This window comes from Paramormyrops kingsleyae, chromosome 12, assembly GCF_048594095.1.
Source record: "Paramormyrops kingsleyae isolate MSU_618 chromosome 12, PKINGS_0.4, whole genome shotgun sequence".
Taxonomy (NCBI): domain Eukaryota; kingdom Metazoa; phylum Chordata; class Actinopteri; order Osteoglossiformes; family Mormyridae; genus Paramormyrops; species Paramormyrops kingsleyae.
Window position 1 is genome coordinate 12,234,860 of NC_132808.1, and position 20,875 is coordinate 12,255,734.

At 46.4% G+C, this 20,875-nt stretch overlaps 2 protein-coding genes across 3 annotated transcripts; one reads left to right on the top strand and one right to left on the bottom strand.

The window, feature by feature from the left end:
• Positions 1-2,149: 2,149 nt before the first annotated feature.
• On the bottom strand, positions 2,150-9,312 carry nelfa (negative elongation factor complex member A). Of its 2 annotated transcripts, none has more exons than XM_072718704.1 (12): positions 9,201-9,312; positions 8,576-8,785; positions 6,953-7,124; positions 6,218-6,379; positions 5,995-6,084; positions 5,201-5,328; positions 5,006-5,075; positions 4,672-4,760; positions 4,484-4,595; positions 4,100-4,398; positions 3,915-4,014; positions 2,150-3,259 (listed from the first exon to the last, which is right to left on the bottom strand). In XM_072718704.1, the coding sequence occupies exons 2-12, from the start codon at positions 8,783-8,785 to the stop codon at positions 3,075-3,077; spliced, it is 1,617 nt and encodes a 538-aa protein (XP_072574805.1). In that variant the 5' UTR covers positions 9,201-9,312; the 3' UTR covers positions 2,150-3,074. The 2 variants fall into 2 exon arrangements, with proteins under 2 accessions (XP_072574805.1, XP_072574804.1); XM_072718703.1 differs by having other exon boundaries at positions 9,093-9,229.
• On the top strand, positions 9,311-12,299 carry nicol1 (NELL2 interacting cell ontogeny regulator 1). Its single transcript, XM_023825462.2, has 4 exons — positions 9,311-9,444; positions 9,809-9,949; positions 10,570-10,658; positions 11,347-12,299. Exons 2-4 carry the CDS (start codon positions 9,826-9,828, stop codon positions 11,416-11,418), a joined length of 285 nt encoding a protein of 94 aa, XP_023681230.1. The 5' UTR covers positions 9,311-9,444; positions 9,809-9,825; the 3' UTR covers positions 11,419-12,299.
• Positions 12,300-20,875: the final 8,576 nt, after the last annotated feature.

A 20,875-nucleotide genomic window follows, 5' to 3' on the forward strand; every position in this document is an offset into this window, starting at 1 on the left:
TCTCTTCAGCCCTGATAAATGTGCAGGAACTATGGCTGCGGCTCTAGCACTTGACTATGAGAGCTGAAGTGTGAAGGTATTGTCACTGTTGTCTGGCCTTTTTCTTCACAGACACAGTTGACATAAGTAGATAGCTATGGTGGTTCCTTAGATGTCCTAGCACTGTGTTAGCTGTGTTAGCCGCACTGTACGGCAATATTTTCGTGTTAGCCGCAGTGCATATTTTCTTGCAATGCTTACAAATTGTTCGTATCTTGGATGTCACTCTTTCACCATTTATTGTTTCCACTGGGTACCCAAGATGCTGCCACACAATTTAAAAGTGGCAGGGGCACCTACCAATGTCATGCTGACCGCAGCTGGATACTACTCCGTTAGACAGTTTTTCACCTCCACGAGACCCTGTCCAAGATGATCAGTCATGGAAGACTGGGTGGGTGTGTGGCATTATCACCCTCATCTGTCACCGAAACCCACTTGTTGCACAGCTTCTTCACTTTTTAAATATAGGAGGTTCACAGACCTATTGATGTTTGGTGGGTGACAACCAGAGGTGGACATTTCAGATCCAGAAAGTAACAATCCAGACCAAGATTTTGTTTCAGACAAACAATTGAGTACTCTGTGACTCATTATACTCAATTGCTTGGTTGAAACAAAATCTTAGTCTGCATTTGTACTTCCCAGAGCTGAAATGTCTACCTCTGGTCACAACAAGCGTCCATCACATGGAATAAAGGTCAGTTTGGTACAAATTAAAACATTGGCCTCTGGTCTTGAAGTCAAAGTTGTGGTGTGGAACTACTTAGCAGACCAAGCAGTTTGAGAGACTTGGTCAGTGTGGTTGGACCTCACCCATGCCTGTGGATCAATGGCCTGAATTCTGACCGCACACTAATATCTGCACTGTCTCTCTTTAAATACCTCTAAACTGCATATACAAATACTACCTCTAAACTGCATATACAAATACTACCTCTAAACTGCATATACAAATACTACCTCTAAATTGAAACTGCACTTTACTTACGGTCCACTGTTACTGCCGCATTATGCATCCATTTCAGCATGTTAATTTTACAACTATAAATTTCAACTTACTGTGCAATATAATAATCATGTGCAATACCAGCCATTACAGTTCACATCCCTCCACTGTTACAAATTGGAACTGTGGGCTGTCTATTTATCGCCCTGTCTATTATTGTCTGTATTGTAATGTTTTTTGAATCTGTTACTGCACTTTGTAGCTTTTTATGGTCGGGTAAATCTTGCCTACTGCCTTGTGCAACTACACAAAATTATACGAAGTTCACATTTCTGCACTATTTATTTACTGCCTGTTTGCACCTTGCACGCCCTGTTACTGTGATGTTAAGTGTTACTATATGTTACTATATGTTACTATATGTTGCACCGGCGCCATGGAGAAACGTTGTTTCATCACTCTTTGTACATGTATGAAGCTGCTGATGACAAAGTAACCTTGAATCACCACCTGGCCAGCATGACATCACAGTTAAACCTCTCTCTGCTACAACAGCATCTGCCTGAGAGTAACAGACCTGACCATTATCATAACGCGAGTGTCATGGAGCTGGAGAAGGTCACCACAAGCGCAAGAATCATCATCAGCTTCCTTACAAAATTTGAGGACGGCCAAGATTTCTGACCAAGCCCATTTCTGCTTGGATGACACGCCTGAGATCTTCCATAACAGGAAAGCCTGGCACAGCCTGAACACCCCCCCCTAATACTCAATGTTTGCATTGATTTACAGGGTACACAGGATAAAGGAGTATTTGAGTGTTATCGTGACAAACTCTGTAGGATAACTCTGAAAGTTCTGCATCAAAACAGGTTTATGCTCAGCAAAACCAAGACTGCTTGATCTGCTCAAGGTACAGCAGCTCTGACTGTCACTGTTTTAACCATGTGATATTTTAACAGGGCAGACTGCATGTGGGCTCTTAAAGGGCACCTGCCAATGAGTGACCAACCCAAAGATCTGGGCCACTTCAAGCTGGAGGAAAAGCCAAAAGAAATGAGTGTAATATGGCATTTGACTTAAGGCCTCAGGCAGTCTATAGGCTCATTGCTGTCTTTCTGTGTAAAAAGAAAAAAAAAAAACTGATTACCATGTTTCACCAGCCCTGACACAAAGCCACAGTGTATCAGTGTTGGGCTGAATGATCTCACCATTGCTACTAATTATAGAAAATAACTGGACTAACCAGTAAGAAAATAAGCGACCCATTACTAGTCCCATTCAGATGAGTTAGAGTTTAGATCACCAATAACTGCCCTCTTACATCGGTAGTCTGTAGCCCTCTTACATCTGTGTTCTGTGGAATCTGGCCACATCTGCCAGCAGAGACCACAGGGTTCCGGCGGGTTCCGGCAGGACATTTAAAGAGGCAAGCGGGTCAAACTTAGCCCACCCTCTCCCTCCGTCCGGCTGTCTCACGTCTAGGCGGACACTGCCAGTGTGAGCAGAGGGGCTTTGTGAGCCGAAAACTAAAACAGGAAGTAGAGAAGCAGCATAACAGTCGGACAGTGACACCAAGACAGTTTGTGGTTTATTTCTTCCCTTCTTAAGGTTGAAAATACAAACATCCACCAAAATGCTTCAAAAACAACTTGACAACAAAAAAAAAAAAAAAAAAAAAAGAAGAGGAGGATCGTGTCATATGCTGCGTCTGTGTTTCTAACGGGCGGGAATCTGCACAAACTGCTCACATCCTCACGCCGAGACCCGGCGCCATCTGCGGAATCTGAACGGACTTTAAAAACTAAACCAAAAAAATAGAGAGTTCTGATAGGTCCCTGACCAGGGGCAACGGCGGGCAGAGCAAAGGGGGGGGGGGGGGCTCCGTCAGCTTCAGCGGATCTCCACCCGCACGGGATGTCACCACTCTTTGCCCCCATCTCCATCCTGTACCCCAAATCCAAACCCCACCCCATCCCCCCATCTTTACAAGCCAGATCTGGCCCACTTCCTGTTCTCCCCCCACCGGTTTTTTTAATGGGAGGGGCACGAGAAGCCCCGCCCAGCCCCGCTCCCCCCGCCCCCTTCACGAGACGTTGGTGATGGGCTTGTACTTCTTCAGGCGGGTCCACTGGCCCGTGGAATAGTTCATCTCGAAGACGGTGTCCACCAGCATGGTGGTGCTGCCGGTGCCGTCGGCCTTGGGCAGCACCTCTGTGTGCTCGCTCAGCTTGATCTGGATGATGTCGCCCTGCTCCGGACACGGGTTCTCTGCAGACAGGGGGGCGGAGCGTGAAGCACAGCGCCTTCCTCAGCACAGAACTCTCCAGTAGGAGACGTTTAACGACAACTAAAAATAAACTATAAGAAAACATTCTTGTAAACTGGAATAAAGATACCAAAATAAAATAGGAAAGGAAATAAAGGAAAACTAACTATTGCTTCCAAAACTAAACTAAAATAAAAGCAAATGTCAAATACTTTGTTACCATTTTTAAATATCATTTAGCTAAAGTAATGATCTTTAATTACCATTAATGATACCAGTGGCCTGTACTACGAAGCGGGGTTACTGGCTTATCAGGGTAACTTGTCGGATTTAAGGTACCACAGTTTAAATGGACTTCATACTCGTTCACTTACATTTTGCCCAGACTACCTTAAATCTGAGTTACCCCGATAAGCCAGTAACCCGCTTCGTAGTACAGGCCACTGGAACATGCTCATTTTGCAGGTATGAGTATGCAAACTAATATATAAAAACTAAATCGATCTTTAAAATAAATTGTAAAAATCAAATGGAAACTAAAACTAAACTGGGTTTCAAGTTAAATTTGAAAATGATATAAAAATGAGAACCAAATTAGAAAATGAAAAGCAGACCAACGACCCAGGGTGCGGCAGAGCGGCCTGCGGGCAGCGGTACCTCGGGACCCCGCCATGAAGCCCAGGATGAGCGCCTTCTCCGGCCGCGTGACTTTGTTCGCGGTCTTGAACATCTCCTGTGCGGCGTACATCTGTTCTCTCTGTGGGGGAGACACGGCAGCGTCAGCCCAGGCCTGGGGGGGGGGTCGCCATTCGGTGTTAAGAGCAGCACGGCGGAGATCTCACCGTGAGGGAGAGGTTCTTCTTGGGTTGCTGTGGCGGGGGGGCAGGGGTGGAGGCGGCCTGGGCGGGCGGGGGTTGGGCAGGCTGCTCCTGGGGCGTGGCCGTAGAGGCGGGCGGCGGCGCCGGATTGGCCGGCGTGCTGGTGGGAGTGGCGGGTGAGGTGGGGGCCGCGGGGCTGCTGCTGCTGTTGTACATGGGGGGGCGCTGCTTGAACTGGGGGGGGAGGGTGACGCTGAGGGCTGTCGTCTCCTCCGGCTGCCTGTTGGACGGCAGGGCCTCGCGACCCGACGCTGCCACGTTTGCTGGATTTGGGGGGGGGGGGCACAGAGAGCCAGTGAGTAGGGGGGGACACACACCATGTGGGCCACAGTGGGGGCGAAGACTCACCCGGCTGCGTCTCGGAGCTGGGAATGTAGGACGAGGACGGAACCATGCTGGGCGTGGCAGGCAGGTAGCTGGTCGACGGCAGCGTGCTCTCGTTGTTCAGGGAGCCCAGTTTCTGCAGAGAGACAGATCAGTCGCACGTGAGGCACAGAGCATGCGACGCGGGGGAGGGGGGGGCGGGGCTTACACACCTGCGCGGACACCAGGCCGGCGGCATAGTCGGGCGTGGTGTTCTCCACCACCGCTTCTTCTTTGGCAACCTTCTCGCTCGCTTCAGTATCTGGAGCGACAATGTGTACAAGGTGATCACATGGGCAAGAGCAGGACTACAATACCCACAATCCTGAGCGGCGAAGGCCACAAACTCCCACAGTCCTCAGCTTTACTATCGCTACTGACTAAAGTGACTCTACAGGAGAACGTGGCTTTCTGTTCCTGGCAGACAGCCTACTTTTCAAGGCCTGTGAGAAACACCACGTCACACTTTAAGCCCTGACCGCAGCGGTGACAGGAGTGTGGGCTCACCCAGCGTCTTTCTCCGCCTCTTGGCTTCTCTTCCGGCGCCCACCATGTCCAGCTCGGAGATATCCAATAACTGGGGACATCAACACGCCCCATTTAGCACCTGTCAGGCTCACTGTCGGCATTCGGCCGTAACGCTGTGATTTCACACACAGTCCTGAGGCTCATTCACGCTCCACGAGCGTGAAACACGCTCACCTTGACCCCGCGCTCCTTGCGCAAAGGTGTCCGCACGGGGGCGATGGGCGTCCTGTTGCTGGGGGGGCTGAACATGCTGGGGGCAGTGGGGCTCCGGAAGGGGGCTTTCGGGATGCCCTTGAGGGGAGCTGGGGGGCACAGGGAGGTGCACGTCAGGACCTGACAGGGAACCCCTCACAATACAGGTGACATGTGCAATGTGACAGGCATCTGGCAGCTTCACAATGCTCACACTATCAGAGGCCTGCTTTTGGTTCCAACTAACGTCTTTAGACACTAATCAGCAGGGCATTTATCTGCTCTATAAAGTACAATTCCATTTTTTTAATGAGAGGCTGCAAAAAAAATAACAAACCACAAAACACTAAAACCTACAGGAGCTCGAGACGGGCCGCACGGGTCACGTGACAGCACCAAAGAATTATGGGAAGCTTCGGGAGAGCCAGGGAGGAAGGGCAGTGTAACCCCGACCTTTTAGTGCAAACACCAAAGTAGTAAAACATACAGGTACTGATACCGAGAAAAAAAACTGCAGACAGCATAAATCTACAGTGCAAGAAGAATGTCACTGGGCGACAGAGAGGCCGGATACTCCAGACAACAAAGAGCCTGTTCTTTCAGATACACTGGAAACCTTCTGGCAATTAACACAATCGCTCCATTTCTGGGTACAGCTTCCCATTGAATGATATTTTAACTAGGGCATGGACCTTATGCACGCGGGTCACACACACTACCACAGTCACACAGACACACCCCCACCCAGGCATGTTTTGGTGGGGGGGTGGGCTCACTTGTGGTGTCGATCTTCTTCACCAGGCCCCTCCCCTTGGCATGGAAAGGCACTCCGGCTGTCTTCTTCAGCTGCTGTGCGGTTTCCGTGGCTACCGTGTTGGGGGGGAGCAGGGACAGAGTGACCCAGTGAGTCAACGAGCAGCTATTGTCCCAAAACGCTACCTGTACACGCAGTCGAAAACGAGAGGAAGCACAGCGTAACGGAGAGACGTGCGCCTTTACATTTCTGCAGCAGCTCTGCCCTCAGGGTAGCGCTCTTGGGCTTCCTCTTCAGCTGGAAGTGCTTGATGGGAGGCGTGAGCGGCCCCACCAGGGTGGTCAGGGCGTTCTTGTTCAGGTACTGACACTCGAGGGGCAGCAAGGCCGAAGCCTCGCACTCATTAACTGCGGAGCAGAGGGGGGCGGGGTCACCAGGGCAAGCGGCCAATCGTCTGTCAGCACGCTGGAGTCTTACCAGCAATCCTGACGCAACAAAACCTCTGACGGCATCCCGTCACAGAAGCCACTCACAACCAGCCCCCAGTTTCACCTTTGACCCCCAACACCCTACTTTTTGGGAAACTTCTAATAAAGCTAAATTCATCCTACTTGTCTTTAAGGGTGCAGTTATCATAGGTACAGGCTAATGCTAACAACTGACGCAAATGCTGGTCTCATCTTAAGCTAGCAGGTCACATCATGCACTTAATTGCAGAACATAACTGCAGCCACCAGTATGTTTAATTATTTAGTATAAATAAGTAGATAAAAATGGAAAACAATAGCTGAGGATTCGTTGTATTACAGGTCAGATTATCTGCTGGAGGGTAAAGTTGCCAAAATGCTGATTCATACCTACAAAAGCCAGCTTGTGCAGATTTATATCCTGACAGCGACATTAACCCACAGAAGCTGCCTGACCCACGAATGACACGCCGACATCCCTCTGACATCATCACTGCCCCTGGTCGCCCCCACCTTTCTCTCTCAGCTCCCCCAGGATGTCCTGCACATTGGGGTTCTGCTCCTCCAGGTCCAGGTTAAGGGAGCCCGTCTCAGGGAAAGACTTAAGGATGTCGGCCACCATCAGGACCCACGGTTCCGAGTCCAGCGTGGCCAGCTGGATGATCTCATTCAGAGCCTCCTTCATCTGCCGAGACAGGGACACGAATGACGACAGTCACCCCCTACATAACACAGGCGCACTACGCATCGTCATTAAGGGCACTAGACCCTCCAGGCCAGCTATCGTGGCGCTGAGAGACAGGGCTGTGAATGATGGCAGGTATTTAAACTGAACAGCTCCAGGAAATATACCGTGACGGACGGCTGGCCATAAGCCCTGAAAACAATATCACAAGATTTTCTGAGATTTTCACAACATACCTATTTATCATGATACTATAAAATTCATATGTAGAAAACAGTAAAATATTATAGGTGGTTTTGAGTTTTTATGATTATGATAACCAAATTGTTTTACTAATAGTTACGGAGAATGTGACAGATATGACGATAAATTATGCCAACAACAGAAACATAACTTGATGTAATGTTTAACTGTGCATTATAACTGTTAATTATGCAAGAAAACAAGTGTTTTGGCTATGAACGTTTATAATAACAATATGATATTTTATTCAAACCGACCAGCTCTACCTAGATGCATATATATCCATTCATCCATCCACAGATGGAGATTTTTTCAGTGAGATTTTTATACTGAAAATGATATCTAGTAAATACCTTCCCGTTTTACTACATCCAGCAGCTAATAGATTTAAAAATCTCCGTTCAGAGCTGTTAAGCTTATACTGATGTCACATTTAAACAGAGTAATACAATGCAGACATTTAATTCTAAACTAAAATCTCGTTTCACCCACTTGCAGATCTGAACAATAAATGTAAAAAAAAATAAACCTATTTGACAAACAAACATCATCAAAAACACTCCCTCCATCATCATTTCAAGATTTTATTTTAATCTAAAGTTCTTAAAAATCCAAAACCACTTTTGACACACATAGAAACAGCCATCTATTAAAGCAAATACTAGGCGAATTACTAGTGATACATGTATGTTTTGATCGCATCTCCAAGGCAGTGTGAGGAGAGGGCGGTCCCTCGGCGGGTCCACTTGGACATGTCAGCACATGGCGCACGGCTCGAATCGGGATCCTCCGGCACCTTGAAGCAAACCGATCCCAAAAACCCAGACAGTCACGCTAACTGCAAAGCTGAACAGCCTAAAAACATCGGCGATCGTCCTTAGCCAACGTGGTCATCCCAACCCCGAACCAGGACCACAGACGAACCCGCCGCTGATTCCGTCGCTGTACGCGCCTGTCGTTGCAGGATCCGCACAATGCGCGCAAAATGCTGCGGCTGCCAGCTGACAACTGAAGGAGCGCAATGTGAAACTCCGAGCCACGTCCAGAGTATCTGCTAGGGGAACCCGGATACCGCCGGGTCCGGGCTGCATGGTGCGACCGGCACCGCTACGCGGGCTGCACGGCGGCCACGCCCGGGGGATCGCCAGCCAGCGCGTTGCAGACCGATCTCAGCGCCCCGACTCGGAGCGCGGCTCGCAGGGACCCACCTCGTCCACGGTGCGCCGCGGGAGATGCAGCATCCCAAGCAGCAGCTTGAGCTTCACCGGGGGGGACAAACTAGAAAAACACAGGCGTATGTTGTCGATCACGGACACGGTCAGCAGCGAGGCAATGCTGGAGGGCGCCCACAGCTCGTCCGTGGATCCCAGCTTGTTGTGCAGCCAGAGGCCGGTGTCGCTGTCCCTCATCGACGCCATCTTGGAAAAAGAAGTAAACGGTGTTCGGCATTTTAACAGGCTACCCTAACTAAACACGCTGCGGGCAGGGCCCCCATGATGCTCCGCTGGGCCACCGCCGTACGGCAAGATGGCGCCGCACACAGTACGGCAGCCGCGCCGCTTTCAAGCCGATATCCCTGCTTACGCAGCTTTCAGCCATCAGTTAAACCCGCTATCAATGCAGCAGGCGGCAATTTCGTCAGTCCGAAAAAAGCAAAACTGTTCATAACCCTGATAAAAATGACTATTATTGGCTTGCTCAGAATGCACTTAATTAATATTTTACCTAATACGTCACGCAGTTTCCTTCCCCTCGTTTTAAAATATAACACAAACTACTTCATATTCAACTTCTAAACCAGACTTGGTGTTCCTATAAATTGTATTATCGTACCCTTTTATGTTAGTATGTTTTTACATATACAATTTTATACGAATTTCCACACTTCCAGTACTACGCGCCTGTGGCCATGGGACCGAAACGCGTCCGCTGCCTGTCGGCCACGTTTCGGCCTGAACCTACGGTGGCCCGTGAAGGACTATAAGCACCGGTGCGCTTCCCGCACGCCAGAACCGAGCCGCAGAGGGCAGTTATAGGCGGCGACTAGCGGCGTTTTGTTCTCCATCAAAGGCAATTGGTAAATATATATATTAATCTTTTTCGAAAACTGTTATTAATGGTTAATTAAATTAATATTTTTCAAACGTTAGGAGCTCAGCTGTCGTTTCTGTGTCGAATACGTAATCATCGTAATGTGATTTTTTTTTTTGCTGATTCTTTTGTCTGCTATCGTTGGTGATACTGATGAATGGGAAAAGGATGCTCCGATCGTGCAATGCATTGCAGCTTCAATAGTACTTTGCCTTCCGTGGTTCTGATTACCGCGTATTTCCAGATTATCAGCAGTAATTGCATGCGTGTTTATTTCGTGCACGGTGTGCGGCTTCGCGCAGAGGGCTCCCCGCTAAGCGCCCCCCGGCCGCCTCTCCATTTTATTGCAGAGATTTTCGGTGCCAGCATGAAGACCAGAGGCTTCTTGCAGCCCTTCTGCGCTGCCGTGGCGCTACTGATGATAGTCGAGCTGCTCTGTTTCAGGCTGACTGAGGCGAGCCAGGAGACTGGCACTGTCATCCCAGCCGAGAGTAAGTCATTTTTACTACATTCGATGAAGCACGTTTGCAGCATGCATGGTATTATGGTTGCCATCGGTCCAGTTGTCTTGAAAACAGAGATTGAGATTTAAGAATTGATTGACAAATTAAAGCGAAACGATGCAGATCAGTTAATTTAGAGATTAAATTGTGAATACGGTACCTCTGATGCTGATTGCAGTAGTGGAGAATACGCATCAAAATATCCAGGGCTTTTATATAGGACAGCCCCAAAATTCATTACTCGATATAAAGCAAGTTATAAAGCAAGATCGAATTAAATTTTCTTAAAATTTTACTGTGGCGTATACCTTCTGAGTGAAACATTGAAATGTACAGTTCACCCATATTCACTACATATGTTTTCTGACACGAATATGTAAACAATCATATGAAGCTTGTATTGCATCAATGAAAAATTCATGATATTTTCAGGAATATGGCTGTGTTCCCCGACACCGCATAAGCTACACGTGGATCCTCTGTCAGAAAGTTGATACACCTCTGTGCATTTCCTTGATTGATTTCCAGGGATTCATTTCCACATATTTTAAAAGTTTTAAACCAGTACACGCATGCTAAGTGCATCACTGCGCCTCTGCCCGTCTCAGGCAGACCCTGTGTGGACTGCCATGCCTTTGAATTTATGCAGAGGGCATTACAAGATCTGAGGAAGACGGCCTTCAACCTTGACTCAAGGGTAAGCTTTCCCAGAATGCCGACAGTGTTTCAAAGTAACGATTACAGTTTAGTGAAATGTTGTTATGGCACCAAACATATTAATCCACTTCAGTAAAATAGGCAAATTCTCTTTGTCTCAGATCTGTAATTATGTTACTAGGGTTTTGCTCCTGGGATTCAATTGTTTGGTTATGCTACAATATATTCTGAGTGAATCTCATTTCAGTCATATTGTGTTAATGGACCATGACAGAACTCCAGCAAATTATATTTGGCTAAGGAGCTATAAAATAATTGCTGGATTAGTAGTTTGCTTTTCTTGCATTTCTATTAAATAATGATTTCTAAAACATTTTATAATGATTCCCATTTTTTACCTGTTGAAGTGCATAAACTCAGGTTCACTGCTGTTGGAATATAACACACTTTCAAAGCAGAACTTAAATTGAAGTTTGTTTTTTTTTAACTAGTCCTGATGGTTAACACTGTCTGCTCCACCCTAACACTCCAGTCTAACATTCCAGTCTAACACTCCAACCTAACACTCTAGTCTAACACTTCACCTCAACACCCATCCTTTTCATGCCGCTAATGTGGGTGTGCACATTCCCTCGCCCCAGCGGCAGCCATTAGGAAGGGGGGTGTGGCAGATGCTGGCATTCTGGGTACTCTGACCTTCACACCCCCCGCCCCCGTGTGTTTTACAGACAGAGAGCTTGGTCCTGCGGGCAGAAAGGAGAGCCCTGTGTGACTGCATGCCTACCAACACGCTCAGCTGAGCAGATGAGCCTTCCCCCCCCCCCCCCCACGATGCCCAGTCCCAAATGCACGTCCTTCCATGACCTCCTGTGCTGGAGATAGCCACAAACTCTAATCATCAGCTACCTTCACCTCACAGTAAAGCTTAGACAGGCCTGATAGTCTGTATGTATTTCTTAAATACCCCAAATGGTTTTATAAAAGCTTATATATTAACTAACTGTTCAGCTTACAAGAAATAAAGTATTTACAATGTAGGTATGCTTTGAGAGTTAAGTGGGTCTGATTATTGGTTTAGGAAATGGTTTCTAAATTATTAAATAGCTAGACTGTTTAAGGAATTAATATGGGGAAAAAATGCGTAGTGATAAATTTGACAGTAATTCTTTTTACTGCTTAATGTTTTAGATTAAATTAGCTTTGCACATTAGTATGAACTTTTAGCATCTCGTGATTCTTCACAGTGAGTTGGACTTGTGGTGTAAATCTCATTTCGTAAGGGAAGGTTCTGTCACTGATACCTGCACAGAGGTCAGTCCTTTTGAGTCTTAGATACCTTTAGAGTAGATCACAGAACGCCCTGTTCCTCTCAGAGCCGCGGGGGGGTTTGCTGAGTGGCGATGGGGGTTCAGTCAGCATGTACCTGAAGCCCCCCCTCCACCGGCAGCCCCCCCATCCTGCCCCCGCACCTTCATCCCGTCCCACCCGGACAGACGGCAGAGGACCGAAATGCTCGTGGCAGCCAGGAGGGGCTGAGCGTTAATCGCTAGTCATCTCGTCTCCCGTAACACCTGTTGACGTTTTAAGTTGCCTACATGTTCTGTGCTTGGGCAGAGGATGAGCTGTAACCGTTAATAATCGTCCTATCGGCATCTCCAGCATTAAAACAGTTTTCCCACCACGTGCCTGACAAGCTTGATCTTTGTTTTCCTGTGTTTCATTCAAATTTCGCTCTCACTGTTTTTTACACAGTAGTTATTACTGCTATATTCATCCAGAACCATTCATTCACTCATACGCACAGCTCAGGATGTATATATAATTGTTATCTGTGTATTCTACACAAAAGTATTTTTGAGAAAATAGCTGGTGGTTCGCGTGTCCTCCCTGTGTCGTGTAGGTTGAGACGGACAGGCATCCTGTCCCGACTGTACCCCAGCCTCCTGCCCTGTGCTGCCTGGGGCAGGCCCCAGCCCCCCCCCCCCCACCTCCATGACAAGGAACATCTATTAAGGCTAATTAGATTCTTGTCCTTGCTGCACTGCCTGTATTGTGGGCAGGTGGAGGAGCTCTTGAGTAAAAATAGGCATGATTCACTGCTTTTAACAGGAGCGGCTTCTGAGGGGATGGTGCGCAAGCGGCAGTAATTAGGGGAATAAAGCAGAACTGCACATACAGGGAACAAGTTACTAGATGCTGATAAGTACCCAGTTAATTTACTAATTGTTTCCTCCCAATCAACTCCTATAATAACTTGAAAAATAACAAACTACATTTTTTGCCTTCGGCATAGATTTACTATTTATTGTAATTTCCTGAACTGTGTGTGCTGGGATATTGGACCATTCTTCAAGAAGAACCTACTCCTGAACATCTTTATAGGTGTTTATGTGGGCATTGTCCTCCTGGGAGCAGTATGACCGAACTGTGTTCACAACATAGGGTCCGTAATATGGTGTCATTTCCCCTGATGGCAGGAGAGCATCAGACCCAGTGACTCACAGGATAGTTGTCCATCCTGTCCCCCATATTGTGGGATGAAGGCAGTTTCCAAATGTCAGCTCTGTCATAAATTCCAGTTTGTGAAACTCACTACGGACACAATGTTTTTGTTGGGCCTGAGTCACAGAGGTGCTGATTCAGTCCTGCGGTCATTTTTGATCCCATCCTCTTAAGGTTCTGTTTATCCCTCTCGGTGAACTTTGACCGCTGACACATGCTGTCAGGATTTTCACACTGTTCAAATCCACGTGTTAAATAATTTTACACTTTTTATGACATGCACCTGCGATTTGGGCACTGACTGCTTGGCCTCCTTGCAGGTTTTTTTGCTGCCTCACCTTGAAAACTGACCTATCAGAGCGCTGCTTGTCAGACCTCTTTAATAACTGACACACAAACTGATAACTGGCATTCAACCTAATATGACTCAGCTTTGTTGCCACATTTTAACTCTGGTTTTGTTACTTCAAAGTTAAAGTCCTTTTTCACGTGGGGATTCTGTCATTTCATCCACACCCTTGCCAGGGCTGTGACATGCTGGCTTCCATATTCAGGAAACCTTAATATAACATAAATTTCACAGAGCACGCTCATTTCACGCACATCTTCTAGAACTGCTCATTAAGTCTCTTAAAGTTTGCTTTTGCTGCAAACAATGTGCTTTATACACACTTTTCTGTAATTGGACCTCGAATCCGTAGGCAGTAATCCCGATTAAAGCGTTGCCGTGCTGGTTTTCTCTACACAATTTCACGGGTGCGCTCAGGTCGCTCGCTTGTACATCTTGAAACAACACAGCGTATTCCCGCGTTCCCTGGTGGCCGTCCACTTCACAGCTCAACCACTAGAGGGCGTGCTAACACAGATCATTTTGTTCGTTGTGTCGCATTGATGCAGCACTTCAAGTGGCTTAAAATAATGCTCTGCAGAGCAGGAGATTTGGGAAATAAACAGAAAAGCAAACAAATAAAAGCAGAAACAGACATTCTATATGATGCATTGTCGTTGTCAACATGGAGGCGATGTTACTGTAAGGTCACCCCCCCACACACCCCTTACTTGCAGATATTTTCACTTTCTGGGCATCTTACTCACATCCCGGCCTTTGTGAGTCTGATGCACCTGACTGCGATTCCTCCACATGATGCTCGTCCCCTGCCGGACAGGCCCAGACAGGCCCGGCCAGGCCCCGTGTCCCTCGGACAGCGACGATGATGTATTGTCCCACATTTCCCGTCGTTTATAGCTGTGTGTTGTTCGTGGAGAGGACAACAGAGCCAGCTGTTTTGGTAAATGGATCCCCCCTCCCTCCAATGCCCCCCCCCCTTCCCAAATCCTCATCTGAGACAGTCGCTTTATTCCCACTTTTTCAGGTTCAGCCTGTTTTTTTTCTGCTGAATCATGCCTTTGGACCACAATCGTTATAATCACTAACAGAGTGGCCCACACTCTTGGGAATAGAGGGCTTTTTAAGAAATCCTTCTTATTGTATATATTCTTACTATGAGAAAATGCTTCATGCTACTTGAATAAAACATTTATCTGTGTGTGTGTGTGTGTGTGTGTGTGTGTCTGTGTGTGTGTGTGGGCATGTACATATCACATTGTGGGGATTCCAAAAGTCCCCACAATGTGATAAAAACTTGTCATTTTGACGTTGTGGGGACATTTTGTTGGTCCCCACAAGGGGAAACTCAATGTTATAAAAACTAAAAATGCCAAAAGACTGGTATTTTGTTTGGTTACTTATGGTTAAGGTTAGGGTTGGGTAGGGGTTAAAGATGGCACTGCTGGGAATAGGGTATTGCCCATAGAAATGATGAGACAATCTCCATAAAGTTATCAATACACACATATGTGTCTGTCTGTGTGTGTGTGTGTGTGCGTGCGTATGTGTGTGTGTGTATGTGTGTGTGTGTGTGCGTGCGTGCGTATGTGTGTGTGTGTGCGTGTGTGTGTATGTGTGTGTGTGTGTGTGCGTGCATGTGTGTGCGTGTGTGTGTGTGTATGTGTGTGTGCGTGCGTGCGTGTGTGTGTGTGTGCGTGCATATGTGTGTGTGTGTGTGTGTGCGTGCGTATGTATGTGTGTGTGTGTGTGCGTGCGTATGTGTGTGTGTGTGTGTGTGTGTGTGTGTGTGTGCGTATCACAGCCAAACCAAAGGCCAAAATAAAAAGCCGCTTCGTTCAGCATGTTGAGTGTAATTAGATCAGCCGCGGGCTGCAGTGTGTAACGACCAGGACCCTCACCAGAAAGTGAGTGTCGGTTACACACACACACACACACACACACACACATACGCACGCACGCACACAGACAATTGATTAAGGTACTTGAATGACGTTGTTAGCCATGGGGGCCCTGTAATCATCCAGATGGTTATTTGGATGCTGCGCGAGGTCAATAAGCCCTCCTGGAGTATCAAAGATGCTAATGTTAGCTAACAGCACTTATTAATGGATGCTTGCTGGGGGGAGATCAGCCAATCAGCTCTGCCTGTGCTTCCCTTGGCGTATCTGTGAATGATAGCATAGACGATAAAGGACGTCCCCAGCTGCATTTTACTGCCCATCATACATCTGGCCCTTTCATCCGCACTTGTAATACATTAAATGTTAAATTGCATCTTTAAGGGCAGAAATCCAGTCGAAGAACTGTAACGCACAAATCGTGCGCTTTGAAACAGAGCGGATTTCATGATGGCAGCAGGAAGGACAGCTGACTCATGGAGATTTAATACCAGCAGTCAAGAGGCTACATCATTCATCATAATAAATGTATATGTAACCACCTCCCCGATGTAAGCATCCTGGTGCAGTCCTCCTGTAAATGGGAGCATTTTTCGGGAGTGGTGAGGTATTCAGAACACATTAACAATTAATATAGGTGATAATGAATTAAACATACCTAGGTATACATTTTGTATATTTTTGCGAGCACCTCAATGAATTACTCATTAGCATGTGAGCTATGAATAACTTGGCAGTCTGCAGCCAAAGCTGGGATATTCATGTAGGGGGAGAGTCGGAGAGAAAGCGAAGGCTTTGCTATGACGCCGGGAAGGGCAGCGGGGGTCCGGCAGGGGCTGGGGCAGGAGCGGATCGGCCAGGCCCTGCTGTTCCTGCCGGTGAGCGAGTTGGGGAGGGAGGAGGACAAGGCACCTCCATGGTGTGGGGGGGGGGGGGGGGTATGCCCTGTCTACTAGGGGGTTTCAGCGCTTGCGTGTCTATACCGGCAATAGCTTCAGAGGTGACATTTGGGCCGGGGGGTTCTATCCCATACCGTATACTGGGCAGAACTACGGCACTGGTCTTGGTCGCTGTGTCAGAGCTGGGTGGCGGCGATGAGAGGATGAGAATCTGCCGACTGGAAAGACATGCAGACTGCAGGCAGACAGTCTGAAACTCAACACACTCCTACAGAGAAGTGCAGGCGGCCCCTCCCCCCACACAGCGACACACACACACACACACACAGACACACACAGATCCAGCTCACATACAATTAGAACATGGACGCACATTCAGAACACATCCTGCCCTCATTCTGTTTTAAGATAAATATATTGGCTTCGCCAGGATAACAGAGCATTTGCTCAGAGCGCCAGCCTAATGAGAAAATGCACATTCCATTAATTTTGACTGCAGCTGTACAATTTTACTTAGATTTTAAACAAAAATTGTAAACAAGCTAAAATAAAAGACGCATAAATCTCCCAGACATCCAGCTCTGCAGTGTGATGAAAATATCCTCATAACAACCTCATTTTTAAATTAATATTAAATATATGTGTGAGTGTGTGTGTGGGTTTGTATTTATCACTTTGTGAGGATCAAATGTCCCCACAATGTGGGAAAACCTGTTACTTTTTAACTTGTGGGGACATGCTTCAACTCCCCACAAAAATCTGTCACTGCAATAAAGAAGCTAAAAATGCCGAAAGTCTTGTATTTTGTTTGGTTACTTATGGTTAAGGTTCACGCTGGGTAAAGAGTTAAAGTAAAGGATTAGGGTTTTTCCCATAGAAATGAAAACAAACGGTGTGTCTGTCCGTGTGTGTGTGTGTGTGTGTGTGTGTAGGCATGTATATATTACATTGTAGGGACCAAGTGTCCTTAGAATGTGATAAAGACCTGTTATTTTGACATAGTAGGAACCACTTTTTCAGTCCCCAAAAGGGAAACTAAATTTTCTAAAAATCTGTGACTGCAATGAAAATGCTAAAAATGCCAAAAGTATTGCATAATTTTGTTTGGTTTGGTTACTTATGGTTATGGTTCGGGCTGGGTAGGGATTAGGGTTGTCATTGTTGGGATTAACATTCTTCCTGAAGAAATGAATGAGTGGTCCCCACAAAGATATGATTACAGGTCCCTCTGTGTATGTTTATGTATATATGTGTGTCTGTGTGTGTGTGTATATATATATATATATATATATATGTGTATCCTGCTGTGGAATGGAATCTCGTCCAGGGCGTCCCCTTCCTTGTATATCTCCTGTTTCCTGGGATAGGCTCCTTGTAGCGAGTAAATGTTTATGAAAGGTGATATATATTCAGTACATATGTCACTTACTTTAGATATTGTCAGTCACACTCTCTTTCTTTAGCCATAAATCAACCAGTAAAGGTTTGATGTCACCATGGTGCCACTTTTTCTGATTGGCTCCCGGGGCTGAAGGCGCACATGTGACCTCCACCCAATAGGAGTCAGAGTCATGCACACAGGATTCTGCTTCCCACGTCATGGTAGCGCCAAAGTGAGAAAGGTGCCCCTACTGCACTGTTGTGCTGGTGCCTTTGTAAGGCCCTGGGGGGGGGGAAAGGGAGGGCCACTCTGGAATGCAAACCTGGACATAATTACACAAAGATCATAGGCCGTCTACTGACCTCCTGACCTCACTACACTTAAAGCAAACATGCGGCACATCCTGGAATCCGCAGCAAACCCTGACATGTTGGCCTTCTGTAAAGACCTCCCAGGGGTGCTGAAAGATCTTAGTTATCACTGCAGTTGATCCATTACACGTATGAAGTTGTTCTTTTGGAATCACAGACTCACCAACATTAAAAAAAAAAAAAAATCATGGGACAAAAATAGAAGATCAATAATTCATTCATTAATGGGATTCTGTCCTAAAAGAATCAAGGCATCGTTAAGAATGCCCAAGATTTCATAGATCTTTGGAGTCAAACCCCCAACCTTGGAGGTGTGAGGCAACAGTGCTACCGACTGAAGCACCATACCTTGTCTATGTGATTCCGACGAGAAAGCTTTTTCTGAATGCTTAGTTTTTTTGGTATCGATATGCACCTGAGTGGTCTCTGTGAGCAGAATGGTCTTAATTATGCCCCATTGCCATAATGGTGGTCTGTGTACCAGACTCAATGGCTTCTGCAGATGTCACCTGAATTGTCCTTCACAATCCCTGAAGCCCAGCATGCCAAATCCAACACTCCCAGGAACCGAGAGGGCAGATGCAGAAGGAAGCTCTCCTGGACTTTCGTCATCTTATGGTCTTCTTGGTCCTCTGTCTCAGTGCCTTCTTAGAGGTGATATATATGTATATACACTCACCTAAAGGATTATTAGGAACACCTGTTCAATTTCTCATTAATGCAATTATCTAATCAACCAATCACATGGCAGTTGCTTCAATGCATTTAGGGGTGTGGTCCTGGTCAAGACAATCTCCTGAACTCCAAACTGAATGTCAGAATGGGAAAGAAAGGTGATTTAAGCAATTTTGAGCGTGGCATGGTTGTTGGTGCCAGATGGGCCGGTCTGAGTATTTCACAATCTGCTCAGTTACTGGGATTTTCACGCACAAGCATTTCTAGGGTTTACAAAGAATGGTGTGCAAAGGGAAAAACATCCAGTATGCGGCAGTCCTGTGGGCGAAAATGCCTTGTTGATGCTAGAGGTCAGAGGAGAATGGGCCGACTGATTCAAGCTGATAGAAGAGCAACTTTGACTGAAATAATCACTCGTTACAACCGAGGTATGCAGCAAAGCATTTGTGAAGCCACAACACGCACAACCTTGAGGCGGATGGGCTACAACAGCAGAAGACCCCACCGGGTACCACTCATCTCCACTACAAATAGGAAAAAGAGGCCACAATTTGCACAAGCTCACCAAAATTGGACAGTTGAAGACTGGAAAAATGTTGCCTTGTCTGATGAGTCTCGATTTCTGTTGAGACATTCAAATGGTAGAGTCAGAATTTGGCGTAAACAGAATGAGAACATGGATCCATCATGCCTTGTTACCACTATGCAGGCTGGTGGTGGTGGTGTAATGGTGTGGGGGATGTTTTCTTGGCACACTTTAGGCACCTTAGTGCCAATTGGGCATCGTTTAAATGCAAGCAAGGATGGGTCATCACCCTTTGTGCCAAAATTCCTGTGACAATTGTTGGTCAGTTCAAAAGCAACATTCCTCAACACAAGATTGCAGAGAATTTCGGTCTTGCAACATCTACAATACATAAGATTGTGCAAAGATTGCATAGACATCTCAGTGTGTAAAGGGCAAGGTAGGAAACCACAGTTGAATGAATGTTATCTTTGAGCCCTCAGGGAGCAATACCTAAGAAACCGTTGTGCTACTGTAACAAATATAGCTATCTGACCTCGGGAGTACTTTGGAAAACCCTTGTCACTTAACAAAGTCCATCGCTGCATCCAGAAATGCAACTTGAAACTGTATTATGCAAGCAAGAAGCCATACACCAGCTCTATGCAGAAACACCGGCAAGTTCTCTGGGCCCGAGCTGATCTTGATATTGGTCCGGAAGACTGTGGAACCATATGGTGTGGTGAGATGACTCCACATTTCAGCTTGTTTTCAGAAAAAGATGGGCGGCGAGCTCTCCGTGTCAAAGATGAAAGTGACCATCCAGATTCCTATCAGCGAAAGGTGCAGAAGCCAGGACCTGTGATGGTATGGGGGTGCGTCAGCGCCCACAGCATGGGAGAGCTGCATGTATGCGAAGGTACCATTGACTCTGAGGCGTATCTTAGAATTTTAGAGGAACATATATTGCCATCGAGGCGTCATCTCTTCCTGGGACGTCCATGCTTATTTCAGCAGGATAATGCCAGACCACATTCTGCATGGGCTACAACAGCGTGGCTTCGTAGATACAGAGTGTATGTGCTTCACTGGCTTACTGCCAGTCCAGATCTATCTCCTACTGAAAATGTATGGTGCATTATGAAGATGAAAATCAGACAATGGTGACCAGAGACTGTTGAGCAGCTGAAATCTTACATCATGCAAGAATGGACAAAAATTCCAATTGCAATAAAAAAATTCCTATAATTAGTATCCTCAGTTCCAAAACAACTGAAAAGGAAAGGTGATGTAACACAATGGTAAATATGCCTCTATCCCAACTTTTATTCAGCGTGTTGCAGGTATCAAATTCTAACTCTGTGTATATTTACAAAATACAATTAAGTTGGTCAGTGAACCTGTTGAAAATCTTTTCTTTGTACTTTCGTCAGTTAAATAAAGGTTCACATGAATTGATAAATCACAGATTTTTGTTTTAATTGCATTTCAGAAAATATTCCAACTTGTCTGGAAATGTTTGCATATATTCAGTCCTTAACCACTGATACTTAATCACTGATGTCGACCATGTAATTTTACTGCTGGAATTATTCATTTTATTCATAATAACGGTTTCTCAGTTCTGACAGCTGAAAGAAGAGGCCACCCCAGTTTCTTAAGAGAATCTACATGCTA